Source organism: Lissotriton vulgaris, chromosome 5 (assembly GCF_964263255.1).
Source record: "Lissotriton vulgaris chromosome 5, aLisVul1.2, whole genome shotgun sequence".
Lineage (NCBI taxonomy): Eukaryota > Metazoa > Chordata > Amphibia > Caudata > Salamandridae > Lissotriton > Lissotriton vulgaris.
In genome coordinates this window covers 211,531,207-211,546,275 of record NC_141693.1, presented here as the reverse complement: position 1 = coordinate 211,546,275, position 15,069 = coordinate 211,531,207, and the positions used below count along the sequence as shown (strand labels likewise).

General features: G+C 44.2%; 1 protein-coding gene across 1 annotated transcript in view; it reads left to right on the top strand.

Annotated features, from left to right (window-relative positions):
* LOC147710515 (ectonucleoside triphosphate diphosphohydrolase 8-like) overlaps window positions 1–14,052 on the top strand; it is a 418,351-nt gene extending 404,299 nt beyond the window's left edge. Inside the window, exons 9-10 of the mRNA XM_086921185.1 lie at window positions 1,199–1,336; window positions 12,648–14,052. Of these exons, the coding sequence (XP_086777311.1) occupies window positions 1,199–1,336; window positions 12,648–12,842 (333 nt within the window). The 3' untranslated portion in view covers window positions 12,843–14,052. The remainder of the gene's footprint in view (window positions 1–1,198; window positions 1,337–12,647) is intronic.
* Window positions 14,053–15,069: the final 1,017 nt, after the last annotated feature.

Genomic DNA, 15,069 nt, shown 5'->3' with positions numbered 1-15,069 from the left:
GTAATAACAATGCCTTTAAAATTTGTTTTTACCTTGTCTGATTTTCTATGCTTCGAAGACAGGTCAAATGCAAGCCTTTCTTATGACGACTTACTGGTTATTCTTTGTACATGAAGAATGGTGTTTACTTGTCTTTCTCTAACTGCTAGGTGACAGGATTTTGTAAGGGGACTTATGTGACAATTTTGCTGTGGTAAGGGTTGTGTGAAAGGAAAGGTCAAACACAATATTTAAATACCTGTAAATGAATTGTACATTTATTTCAGAATAAATCAGCAGTAGGAAATCACAAATAAAGCACGTTGTTTGCAATTCTAAAGTGTGATGGAAACAAAGATTGGAATACGAAAAAACGAATCAATACACTTAGTGATCCACAAATTAAATATTGCTGAAACCTTATTTACACAGATTATCTTTTGTGCGCTGTATGATTTTGTCAGTAAAACTGTATGTCTGTGCAAATTTAGTGGCCATTTCAATAGAAGATGTGCTGTCTCTAAATAATTACCACACCACGCGTCAGTAATATATTTCCTCCAGTTACATACTACACCACTTACCACTCTCTTGTTTAATATATTTGCTACGCTTGTTCTTTGTTTGGCATTTGGGTATTTGACACTCCCTATGAATTCAGTGACGTAACATCTGGAGGACAACAACACGAAGTGCATGGGTGGGGGAAGCAACACGGAGGGTGCGGGTGGAAGGAGCAACGTAGGGAACTAGAGAGGACAAACAAAAGTGATAGAGAAGGAAGGTGTGAGGTAGGAGCAACTCTGAGGGCAGGGGTGGGGAGAAGAAACAATGGGCAATCAAGATGAGAGAAACATCTGGACACACATTCATGTGCTTAACCACAAAGGTAACAAAGGAGTGCTTGAAAAGCAAGCTGTGGAAGCATAGAAGCCAGTTAATCAAATGAGAAACTCTGACACGAATAAGAAGCAGGCAAATCAGAGTTACAGGAAAGCTAACCAATGGAAAGCAGTGGGTGGGCCCCAAATCCATGTATGTTCTTGGTAAGCCCACAATACGTCTTTCACAACCAGACAGTTGTACTGTCTGGTAGGCTCGACCTAAACAAGGGAAAAAACACTTCAAACACCTGTTGCAAACTTATCCAACAAATGCTGATGTATTTATTGAAATTATTTATTGAAATGTTGTGTATTTATGCTTTTTTATCAATTAGCTACAACAAAAGTATCCTACTGAGAAAAAAGACCGTTTAAGTGCTTACTGCGCCTCAGGATATTACATCGTCTCTCTCCTGGAAGGCAAATACAAATTCAACAGCGACACCTGGAGCAACATTATCTTTGCCAAACAGGTAGCCATGTTTGCAGATTTTTGTTTCAGATTTTGGAAACGGTGATCATCCTGGTCATGAATCACTTACAGTAGTATCTCCACAGGCAAAGTTACAAATATCTTAGCTGAACAGGACTCTACAAGAAGCCTTTCACAACTTGCCATGTCTGCCACTTCACTTTCCACCTTTTAGCCTTTCCCGGTAAAGAAAACAGATGTGGTATGTCAATGGGCTCAAAACTGTTCCCTCTGTAATAGGTAAACTATTTGCATGTCTTCTGGAGTTGTGCAGTCTTGGAGGGCCCAATTTTATTGAAGGTTTCAACCCCAAGGTGATGTTTGTCATGAGTGTATGTTTGGATCACAAACATTGACTGTTTGAAAAAAACCTAGCACTCACCCAACATAAGTGACATGCGTCGCCATCGGGCTCTCCATCCCAACATTGCTGCTGTTGGGAAGGGCATGGCCACTTTAAAGGGATCAGTTAATAATTTGAGCTAGGAATCTATGTTAACTAGATATAATGATTGGCTTTTGACTTTTTTCAAGACAAGAATAAAAAATATATATTTATGGATGGGAAGGGAAATTAGTGTCCCATCATCTCAATTTTCGATGGGTTATCCTGTAAAAAATGGAAAAAGAAGTATGTGTGCTCATGTTTCCCCCTTAGTCCTTCATTGCGACGTAGTCCGATTTCCTCTCACTAATTACAGTCTGTAAGCCAGGGATACCCAGCTCCGTTATTTGGCACTGCAAACCAGTTAAGGAATCAAATTCTTCAAAAAGATTATTCTTGGGAAAGTTTTTGGGGATATTGATTAAAAAATGTAAACTTGATACAATGCATTTAATTTTGAACTTTCTTTCATTTTACTTTGTTAGTAAGCAGTTAATGTATAGATTGTTTTGAATTAAATGTGTATTTTATTCTGCTTAAGGTATCAACAATAGCAATCGTAAAATGGGATTACATTTTTCACCCAAGGGCCAAATTAGATTTAGATATACTGATACTTTTATAATGATGGCAACTGACGACTACCAAGCCCATCTCATCTGATAAATTGGGAGATTTGTGACTCTTAGTTTAATTTGTTGACTCACGATTTTCAAGCACTTTATAAAAAGATTTAGAAAGAACGATGATAGGCACTGTATTTTCGACAAAGGGTGATCTGGAGTGAAACCCCAGTGATTTCCAGTGTCTGAGATTAATTCAAGCATTCCTCCCATCACTATGTTGTTTGTTGCAGTAGACACGCTAAGGGCCTTATTACAAATTCGGGCTGACTCCTGTCCGCCCGACACTGTTGCAGAACGGGACCAACCGACCCCCGGTCTTTGCCCCGACCGCAGCATTTCCAATCGACTGCACTTGGTGCAGTCGCATACTCCCATTTCTCATTGACAGCTTGTGCTGCGGCCGTAGACCGGCCATAGCACAAGCTCCCGTAGAGAAATGGGAGCATCTTTTGATCCCTGCACCGCGTGACAGGCACCTCAAGGTGCCTGCCACGTGGTGCAGTGCTCAACAGGGGGGCACCATAGGTGCCTTCTCGGCCCCCAACCGGAGGCCACAGAGAAAAGGGGGCCCTGCTAGGGGCCACCAAAGTCGCTTTCTGACAGGCTTTCCATATCAGAAAGCCCGACTTGAAAGCCTGTGGGAAACCGGCATTGTAATCCTGACGGCGGAAACACTGTCCATTGGATTTATGGTCAGGCCTCCAACTGCCAACTGCCCGATGAGCCGGAATGACCAGCCGGTTTCACTTTTGACCGCCTGCATCATAATGCGGTGCTTGAAAGTGAAACCCACCACAAGACTCAGAAAGCCTGTGGTCTCAGTCTCATCGTAATGAGTCACTTAGTGTGACTGGTATGCCAAGATGTGGGTTTACAACTCAAATTATACCACACTGAGTAAGCGTATGCCAAAACAGGGCATGGATTGCTTGAGTTCCTGTCTGGATAGAACCCAGTCAGGCAGTAACTGCTTGACTGTTTCTATTAGGGTGTACCAAGACTGCTATGCCTCATCTCTAGCTAGAGTGGAATAGGTATCTAAAAATGATGGTCTTTAATGTGGCACTGAGTGGTCGCCAATGGCTGATAATAATTCAAGCATCGTTTGTTAAAGTCTACATCCTAAGTGCAATGGATATGCCCAGACCTGGATCTGGTACTCACTGTGCCACATGACTCAAGCTGTGCATCACTGATGAGATCTAAATAGCAGAAACTGCTCTGGATGTGCTTATTCTTCAGTCTTAAGTAGACTTGGCTTAGCAGTTCTGAATGGACTGTTCCTAATTGAGAATTAATGCAACTGATTTGCAAATGCCTGGTCTATGTCTATGTGGAACAGTGGGCAACAACAATGGTGTAGAAGGTGCCCCTAAGTGACTGCCAGTGGATGAGATTAATTTAGGCATATGCCTCCACATCGGGGAGTGCAATCCCTTCATTGTACGGGTTGTACCGCAGCGTCTGCAGTGCGATTCTGGGGTGTCCATCCTGCCATACTAGAGATCTAATGTTGCCATTGATCTCAGTGAAAGTAGCCCTAGGCATAAGATGGTATGTGTTTTGGAGGGCATACAAGAGTTATGGCAGGGAGATCATTTTAAAAAAGAGCAGCTTGACCCTTCAGGGGGAGAAGAAGGTCCCTCCACCTCTCTATATCAGCCCTAAAGTTGCCCAGGATGATGTTCAGATTTTCTCGTCTGCACAACTCCGCATGGGGCGTAACAAAAATATCTAAATATTTAAAACCCCTCAACACCACTCGCAACTCTCCAGGTAGGGGACAGACTAGGGGTGCACTAGACTGACATTATATCTTGGACTTATTCCAATTGACTTTGTACCCTGAGTGTTGTCCATATTCGGTGATCAAATCAAACAGGACCAGAATCGTAGTCTCAGGGTAGGTGATGTATAACAGGATATCATCCGCGTACAGGGAGATTTTCTCCTCTTTCACGTCTGCGGGTGTGATGTGGAAGTCCCGGATCGAGGGATGTGATCTAACAGTGCAGGCCAGGGACTCCAGAGTAAGCGCAAAAGGGAGGGGCGATAGGGGGCAGCCCTGTCTCGTCCCTCTCTCGATGGGGAAAGAAGTTGAACTTCGACCATTGACCCACACTGTAGCCATCGGTTGAATATAGAGAAGTGCCACCCAGCCCCGGAATTTCAGTCCTAAACCGAATTTGGCCAAAGTGGGGTCCAGGATTTGGCAGTTAAGGGTGTTCAGTGACAAAAACACCTGTGGGTTTAGACGGTTGCGTACCTCCATGAGTCAATTGTATGTCTAAGGTTCAGTCGGGTAGATCTACCCGGCATGAAACCGGATTGGTCTTTGTGGATCAACCTCCCAACTAGGCCCAGGAGGTGAGTCGCTAATAGGGTTGCAAGGATCTTGACTTCCGAATTCAGAAGAGAGATGGGTCTATATGACCCACACTGATTGTTGGGCTTGCACTCCTTATGTATGACCATGATAGTAGCCACCTGCAGGTCTGGGGAGAGAATCCCCTCCATTCAGGCATCTAAGAAAAGCCAGAGGAGGTGGGGGCAGAGGGCGGTTGCGTATCATCTGTAGAAATCCATGGGCAGCCATTAGTACCAGGGGTCTTCCTGGGGCGTAGCTTTGCCACAGGCTTTTGGACCTCTGCTAGCATTGGGTCCTCATCCAAAGCCTGAGTTTCCTCCTCCTCTAACGTTGGGGTGGTGATTGCCTCCAAGTATGCCAGCGTATCAGCCAGCGTTCTTTGTGGCCGTGCCCTATAAAGATCTCTAAATATTCGGGCAAAGGCTGCAGCCACCCCTTCATCTGTACATTGAGTGTTCCCTGAGAGGTCTGTCACTATTGCCACCCACCTGTTCTGAACCTCTCATCTGTTAAGCCAGGCCAGAAGCTTCCCGGCCTTGTCGCCCACCTCATAAAGGCAATGTAGGATTGCCAGGTGCAATTTCCTAGCGGCGTCTGAGGCCAACTCCTTGTATTCCCTTTGTAGGGTAACAAGTCTACGGGACTGCTCGTGGTCGTTGTGCTGAACAACCTGTCTATCTAGATCATTTATTTATTTATATAATTTCCGCCAGGCTCTGAACTTTCTCTCACTTTTCCCAAGCAATACGATTCTGCGCCCTATCGTGTAGCACCGTTTTGTAGGCCTCCTAGACCATTACGCCAGATGGGACCGAGTCTTTATTTTCTAGTAAGTATATGTCAGTATCTGCCTTGATACCTTTTGTAGTTTTGGTGTTCTGCAGGTCCCATGGGTTCAGTCTCCAGCCCGAACCCTGTTGCGCTCCCTCAACCCTAACTCCACCAGATGTGGGGAGTGATTCAAAAGGCCCCAGGCTGTATATTTGGCGCGCCCTGCGCCATATGTTTCCCCTCTGGGAACAGCTATGTAGTCCAGTCTGGAATGTGAGTCATGGGCCCCCGAGTGGAAGGAGTATTGTCTGGTTTGGGGATGTTTTGCCCTCCAAATGTCCGTCAATCCCATCGCCTTGGAGAAGCGTTGTAGCGGTGTGGTCGTTGTGCATCCGACCCCTCCCCCAGAGCTGTTGATGGCCTGGTCCATCACATCAGTAAAATCCCCTCCTACCATATGTATTGCGGAGGGTGTCTCGACCAGTACGTCATTTACCTTCGTCATGGTGGGTGCCTGCAATCTGAGTGGTGCACAGACAGAGCAGGAGGACCTCCACCCGGCCCCACATCCCTAGAACTCCCACATATCTACCCTTGATCAGGATCACCACCCCTGTGCCCCAGTAGTGAACCTCGAGTGCGCCAGAAGTCTGTATGCCCCTTGAGCGATAAATCAGCACTGTGTTCCCCTGAGATGCGTTTCCTGTAGCATCACCACCTCTGGTGGAGTCGTTTTATGTGTTGTGACACGAGTCCACACTTAATCTTGTCTCCCAGTCCGTTAATGTTCCAATCAGGACCGTCAGGGTGGGACTCCTGGCCATGTTACCTCTGGCAATATTAGCGCTGGGATGCCCAAGGGTGGCCATGCGCTTTATAAATGCTACTTCTATTCGATTCTAATATTACATGAAGGGTGAAAAGATTGGGAGAGTGAATGTCCCCCGTAGCGCCAAACGTTCACGACAATGGCCATCTAGCTCCTCTTTCCGGGAATCCCGGCTTTGTTCTAGTGAGCTTACTCTCTGGCCTAGATCATCTACATCACAGTGAATATCTTTAATCTCTGTTTATATATATCCTGTTTAAGGGTTGTGAAGTCATCACAGTGGAACCTGAATAAATATTCCAAAAAGGACCTTGTTATGGGAGCTTCACCAGTACACGCCTCCTCCGTCACAGAGACTTCACTTGAATGCACATTGGTTAGCATTTATTTTGCCTTGTCCATTTTCTTTGTTGAAGTCTTAGTGAAGAGGTCTTTCAGAGTAGCGTCCCTCTTAACGTCACGTTGTGAATACATGTTTTGATCAATGGCAGGCTGCTTAGAGGATGGAGCCTGCTGTTCCACTCTTCATTCAGATGATCTGTAGGTCAAAGAGGGCCTCCACGTTTGTATTGGTAGGTCAGAATATCAGGTCCTTAGCTAGACAAACACCACTGAGAGCAAATCTAAATGTTCTACAAGAGCATATAATCCATGCAGAAATCTGCCATGCAGTCAGGTGGGCACTTGTATGAGTTGGAAAAGTCTCTAGTTTGTTAAGTGTATGAGAGACTAAGGAGGTTACGCCAGAAACAGGCTCCCAGCTGTGGATGGTCAGATAAAAGGGGGTAGAGGTCCCGCACAAAAACAGGTAAGAGGAGCTGATTGTTGTTTAAGGGTCATTCAGCTGGTTCCCAAAATAATCCTCTAATGCTGCCTCATGACATCCCTTCCATATGGTACCAGCTCCTGGCAAATAATCGCTGTTGATTTACAGAGTGCATAAAAGAGGGGAGAGGGGCTGTGCACCTTATTTTCAGGGTGTCCGTAATGCTCCGGTGCTTCCTCAGCTTCCGCAGAACCACTAATGTCTAAATGGGGAAAATAAAGAGGCAGGACACCAGGGGCCATATTACAGAAAGTGCCCTGAGGCGTAATGGGCATTTGCGCCTGCTTTGCAGGCCCCCGGGTCACTTTGGTATTACAGAAGGGGCTGCAGATTCTTGTGCGGCCCCTTCTGTAATACTGATAGCGCTGGTACACTTAAAACGCTGGCGCTGTCTGCAGGGGGCGTTCCCTCATTTGCCTGAGGGCGTGGCCAATGCAAATGAGGGAATCTCTTTATCTGTGCGCCTACGCCGTATTGCAGACGGGGGCACAGAGACACAGAAGTCCTCAGGAGGCGCAGAGACGGTGGCGCACTGTCAGTGTGCCCCCTGATGGCAGCTCCCTGTCAGGGAGAAGGGGGTCCCATGGACACCCCCCAGACATCCACTTGCAGGCAGGTGCAGTCACTCACTGCACCCGCTTGCAAGGGGATCTCTAATCCCCTTCAAAAGTGCAGGTGGGTTGCCAACTGTACTGTGAAAGCACAGAGCAGCTGTAAAGCATCTGTTCAGTTTTTCATCTGAATGTGCTTTCCCCAGGCAGCACGAGTTCGGGACTGCCCTTAGGGTAGTGCATTCATTGTGATTGGGGCATTTTATATTGTTACATCGGGTGCACCTTTTCAAAGGTGCGCCCGGCGCAAACAATGAAAATGTGCCTATTGTGTAATGGGCCCCAGGTGTCAAGACAGACCAGCCCACGAAACAGAGGGCTGCAGAAGGTTTATGCCAGGAAGACCCTCGTTCCACACCACCTCTCCCGGCTTGCCTCCATTATCCGAAATGAGGCCCACCAGGTTGCGCTCATCCGAGATCAGGCCCTACATGAGGTGCACCATGGCCAACCAGAAGAATCCGGCAAGAGTGGGAATCCGGGCTGTAGCCTTCATGTGGGGCAAACAATATCAAAGGGGCGCTAAGCAGGCCAGACCCCTCAGGGAGAGTCACCAACGTCCAGAGAGTCACCCAATCCCCAAGTCACAATGGAGGCTGCAGGAAAAGCCTGAAGTCGCAGGCTGCAGCCCAGAGAGACGGTCCAGAGGAGAGAACCCAAATACTCGCTGCTGGTAAATACCCCCGAGGGTGTGCCGGTGAGGGAGCCAATGGCCACCTGAGCCTAAAACCATGTGTAGGCCTAGCGCGGCTCCCCTTCAGTACCGGCGAAGGGAGGCACTGCCATCCCAGTCCTGTCTGTGCCATCTCAGCAAAATCTGTTGGCATCTCGGGCCACCTCACACCATCTACTATTCCAGCCTCAACTACCACACACACGGGGGCTAGGAAAAAGCCAGCCAGGATAGCAATGCCCCTGTAGATGGTAGCTGTCCCCCTCGTAGGTTCCACTCAACAGAGTTTCCAGAAGTTCCTCTTACTCGGCCGCCATCTTAGACACGCCCCTAGAATTTAACTTTTTAATGCAGCTTTCAATTTATATAGCTTTACAACACAATCTCAAGAACAAAGTGAATTATTTTTTAAGTAGAAATCTATCTGTTGTTATATTTCCAACATATGCATTTTCAGTTGATATAATCACAATAGGCCAACATTTCTACAAGCACGTAAGCTTACCATGCTTATGACAGTGTTTATGACAACAATTTTTGACACCATCCAATTGCTGCACCTGGTCAAGGTGAGAATAGCAACATATATATTATATATTATACTAAATCAAAGTCCACTCCTCAAATGGACCTTCTCCCCTCTTCTGCGTTTTAGAACTGTTCGATATTGACAATGGTCAATCATAGTAACTGAAGGCAAAGCTGCAAATACAAGCCATAAATACAAATTAATCTTGGAGTAAAACCAAAACTACATTGCACACACTGCCTGCTTGAGCTAGTTTGAATGCAATAGAAGAATCAATAGTTAGGAAACTTTAAGGTAAATAAAGATACCCACGATTTGTAATCTGGCAAATGGATATGCAGTTTCCAAATGTGGATGTAAGAAATGCTGGCCCTGTGCTGAAGCATTATCAAGACATTGTTAGATGAGTCTGCTTAACCAAACACATTTCACTATTTCAAGCGCCCATTTTAATAAATATCCGCATTAGAATTTCAACTCCATCCTTCGTGATAAGTCCTCTCGGGGAGGAACCTTGCCTGTTTATTCACGGTGCTCGAAGTAAAGGGTTAGTGGGAACATTAGCTTCTGGTGTAATGGAGGCCATTCTTCAAGATATTTCAGATTGCTCCAATTAAGAATGGGCTTATTTAATACTCAGACCCTGCAATTCTGATTTCACATGCTCATATGGGCACACAAAATGTGATCTTACTAGATCTTGCTTCTCAGAAACTTCCCCATCACCTGTGATTCACTCCAAACCAACTTTGCATAAACTCAGGCAGCATTGCACAGAATTTTGAAATTACCATGGAGGCGAGTAATCGTACCTGAACAGATTTTATTATATTTCGGACACAAATTTGCTCCGTTACCCTTCCAACACTGTTCCTTCTCTCATCTGCAATACTGTGCCAATTATGAGCACCTGTGCCTTCTCCTAGACCTTTCCCGGCACTGTTATTCCACCTGTGGTTGCATATATTTTCATTTTTATTAGTCTTAGCAATAGAAAAAAGTCCCTTCAGCTTCCTAGAATTTGTGTTTTTTGGACCTTTCACTTTCTGTCACTTTACTTGTTCAGAGAGACCTGATGGTTTCATAGACCTCTGTGCGATCTTGGCCGGTATTGAGCAAATATATGCATACTTCATTCATATGAGTCTTTGTTTACTCTTATCTTTATATCTATGCAGGATTATCTATGTGCACATTCTTGGTTACTCCCCCTCTGTAAATCCCTTCAATGTGGCCTGTTGGCATATTCCCCATACTCTCTCTTACTATTCTGCCTTTGCCAAGGGTTATCGTAGCTTGTTCCCGCTTGTATATTGCATGCGTGCCATTAGCTTGACCTCGCAGCACTGTAAACTGTCTGGAATGTCCCTTCCTGCACGACTCCAGTCTGCCGAGGAAAGCTTGTCACTACCTGACCTTTGGAGTATGAGGAAAGTGATCTGGGTGTGTGGAGGTGTGTTTTAGTGCTGTGTGCATTGTATGAGGTGTGTATTTGGAAAATGTATTTGTTGTGTGCACGATTTGTTGTCTTGTGTATGGCCTTCATATGACTACCCCCGTTTTAGATGAAATAGAAATATACAATATGTTTGGAATTTATCTGGTGCAATCATTACTGCTAATTACAAGTGTTGCCATAAAATGATGCATAACAATTCACAAGTACAAACCAAGCCTAATCAGAAAGAAAATCACTACAAATCATTACCTATAGCCTCTCTCACTTCTACCTTTAAATGAGCATTTTCACATTGTAGCGTGTGACTACAGGGTGACTTTGTCCTCATTCCCCAGACTGAGCGCAAATAGCGTAACCTAAGGATAAGACTGAACACAACTGGATGTGAACATGTACACGGTTATGCATGAATGAACACCTTTCACCCAGTTTGCTATGTTTTTATCACGGAGTGCAATATCTCACTCGAATTACAACTATACAAAACCTTTGTGAAACAAACCAATAATTATATAACGGTATAACAAAGCAAATGAGCAATTACTTTTATATTTGCTCACTCAAAGAATCTAGCCAATGTGTAGATACCTAGCTGGATGTGAGTAACCTCCATGTAATACCTTCTATGAATGGTGCATGAATGAAAGCCACATGTACACTTATTAGTTTTACACATAAAGTTCAAACTTCAACAACAACATATCTTAAGATGTCCAGTGACAAACAACATTCTGATGAAGGCCGCTGACCCATAGGGCATAAGAAATGATGGCCAAAACGTGTTGGGGACTCCATATTGACTAGGCAATGATACCCCTTCGCTAACTCCATGGGTGAAATTTTAATCCATCCAGGGCATTCCAGATTACATTAGCTGAGTGGATAGCCCTAGAATGTTTTAACCCTTTATGTCTCTGGCACCAAGAACATCTTCATATTAAAAAAACCTTCACTCTCACACTATGTGGTTGAGCCAACGTACCCTCATGAGGCCTAAGTGTGGCAAGCCCGCTGATGAAGCATGCCACAACTTGTGGGTAAGGGCCTTGCTTTTCCCAGAATTGCATCTCCAAGAAAGCCATAGTTAGATATACATTAGAAAAGCCCTACTCCTTCTCTATAGTGTGACGATAGACTGACCTGGGAGGATGAAAGGATAGGTCTTCAGATCCTCTGTCCCCTTGTATGTGGATGTAGATGCTTTAACCATTATGCAATCATTCTGTTAAATCCTCCAGTTCTTCTTTTCCTGATTCAAAGTTGTGGTGTGTCAGTGGCATTTGTACAGCTCTCAATGTACAATTTGCATGACTACATAGCATTTGTGTTAGTCCAGAATCACCGGCAAATGGCTTCAAATTTTCCCCTGTAGACCGAAGTCTAATTCGACTTGTGAATATGGCTATCCATAGAGTCGATGGGTCTGTTCCTCTGTTAGGTGAACATGTCATCTACAATGAATTCTGTGAGAAAGATTCTGGTCTTGGATGAGTGAGCCCTGAGAGCAGTACCAAATAGCTTGTGCATCTTCTTTGACAGTAGGCTTGCCCCTTGCCAACGGATTTATATGAGTAAGGCATCTGATGTTAGCGTGGGTGTTAATAGCGCATTAACTGCATATTTGGGCTGTGTTGGGTGTATAGCTGGAGTTCTGTCTTCATATGAGCTGTGGAAAGTGTGTGCCGCACTTCATGTCCTCCTCATGCCCACTGGAAGTGCTATCCTTAAAGATGTCCATATAGATCAGATTTTCACTTTTCAAAGGTTGATAACATAAGTATGTTATGTCTTGAAAGACTGTTTAGTGACCAAAGTGACCTAATTTTGTTTCTGATATGTGCTAGATATATAAAATAAATAGTTTAGCAATGATTTAATTGGTCACCTAGGAGATTCTATTTCCTAGTTTTGTTCGTGTTTCACTTAAATGCTCTGATGGACTTTTCTACTTTCTGCCTTAACCGCAGAGTAATATACATCATTCTGGAAACAGTGTGATGTACTCCATCACAAAAATACAAAATCACGGAATGCCATCCTTAAAAGTCAAGCAAATAAATATAAAGACCCTAAACCGCAGTGAAAACTTGGTATACAAAGTATTGAAGAATGTCTATTTACTGTGTCCAGAGTATGGATTGGCTGTACTAGCCCCAAGTGTTAGCCATAGGCCTTCATATGCACTGAATTCAATAGCAGCATCCTGATTCCTTCATGTGTTTCTCTTTGTCCCAGGCTGGCAACGCAGATATTGGATGGACACTGGGCTACATGCTGAACCTGACCAACATGATCCCGTCAGATGCCCCAACGGAATACATTGGCCGTTCGCGCAGCCTCTGGGCAGCCTCCCTCTTCTTCATCGTCCTGTGTATTGTGGCTGCTGCTGTGCTAGTCCTCCTGTATCTCTGGTGCGAACCACGTTCCTAACGATCAGGACTAACCACAAAACAATAACCATTTATTTACACATATGTTTACCTCATTTACACTCCATTTTCTTTCTCCATCTCAATAGTGTCTTCCAGTAGAAAACTCACACTCATTAGTATTCCCTCTATGGAAAGTGCAGAAGCTTTACTAGGCCCCAACAACATGCTAAGAGAGAAGAAGGATGCTCTTTGAGGATGCTGCACTGGAGATCTGAGAAGGCCGCTGGTCAGAGCTTGGACCTGCTCATAGTTCACAGGTTCATTGGAGGCCTGAAGAAGGTCTTTGAAGCCAGACACCTGCAATTTACAAAGACTTAAGCTTTGATATTTCATCATGGAACTCGGGGTGGGAGTCCTCACTAGACGAAACTACTCCAAGCCCTAGTTAGAACACTGTCCTGCTGTTACATGTGTCTTTGAGCCACACATTTCTACAATCAATTTATCGTCACTTCAGACCAGCTATTATCAGTATTACAGCTTAAGTGGACAGGAACATTTTTGCATTGACAGTACCATCTGTCCCTGTTATAGTTGCATTGTGTTTTTTTAAAGACACAGTTCACCCACACATCATAAAATCATAAATTGGATATTCTTTTCAACTAGACTGGTTGTGTACATAAATTTCAGTGTAGCTCAAAATGTAATTTACTTTTCATCTAGCTGGAATTTTCTTAAGATGCTGATGGGTCCATATGTTGAGTCTGTAGCCTACAATCAGACTTCAGATAGCTCTGTCCTTATCCACAGCTGAATGATCCCTGATCCCCACTTGATAAATGCTCTTAACCACTCCTGAGTTTCATACCTAATCCAGTGCTAAACTTCCCATAGATCTGTTTTTGACAAGCCATAGTCCTTTACTCCACATACTCCCCTTCTTGAGCCAGCACAGGTTGAGGCTGTTCTGCTTGGTCGCATGCAATGCAGTCAAGGTGCTAATGTGTTTTTTACTGGTTCTGTCAATCCTAATTTATGGAGTCTGAATTCTCATTTGTCTTAAAGCATGTACCCTATTATGTCCTATTTGTAAGTCTTTGGTCCAGTTGAACGTTGTTGTCTTTCTGGATCACCTGGCTGTTCCCAATCACATTGCTCTCTCCTCATTTCGGCCAAGAGCAGAGAGCATTAGAAGTGGGCAGAGTTGAAGGAAGAGTTAATGTGCATTGTACAGACATCTCAATAAAGCTTCCTTGAAATGGTGATCCATGTGCGGCAAGTACTTTCAATACACGTAAAGCCATCTACACGCATAAATAAGAAATGGCATCCCTCAACTTACCAATGAGAAGAAAGGACTTCAATTTAGGAGAACAAAAACACAAACCGAGGTCCTTCCCTCTGCAACCACAGCACCAGCATCACATTATACCAGCAGCTACTCTTAGTATTCACAGATGACATCAAGCTAATGTGATGTCTTCAACTTTTCTTTTCAGATTGGTTAACGATTTTTGTGGTGGTCAGCATTGATAATGTTTCCTTTTTAACTTATGGTGAATGTGTTAGCCAAACCAAACACAACTTCTGTCTGATGGAATGTACCTTTACAAAAAGATGTTTACATTTTTCGGTGACTTCGGAATCTATCTTGGTCAAGGTAGTTGATTATGTGGTATATGTTGTTGCAAAGTCATTCTGTGCCCTGCCTAACCATGGCCAGTGCTTTGCTGAAAGGGACACGTAGAATATAGTGAAAACACCTACATACACCTGAGTACACTATGGGTTAGGGTGCTCCCTATGATTGGCATGACCTTCTCTATAAGGCTCTAGTACATAATAGGGCAGGTAGATTGAAACTACCTTTAAATCCTTAGTATATAACAGGACATGGCAGTAAGGGGTCCACAGCCATTTCTACACTTGCATGTGTGCACTGCTGAATCCTGAGGTCAGTTTAAAAGCACCCCTGGGTTGCAGGATTGCTTTTAAAATGCAAGTTGTGTGACATTGGTGTTTGGGGCACTTAAGAATTAATAAACTACAATGTTTGGATATATTAGGCAACCGTAGGGTCTCCCCCATGTGTTCCAGGGGTGGGGTAGGGGTGTGAGATATTTATAAAGAGGACCCTTATAAAAATGAGTTTTAATATGCCCTGAGTTTAATGAATATGCACATTTCACTCCCTAGATTGTGATAAAGTGCTTTATAAAGTCGTCAACTTTTGTCCTAGGAGCACTGTGGAATGAGGATATCCAATATTTTTACATATATAG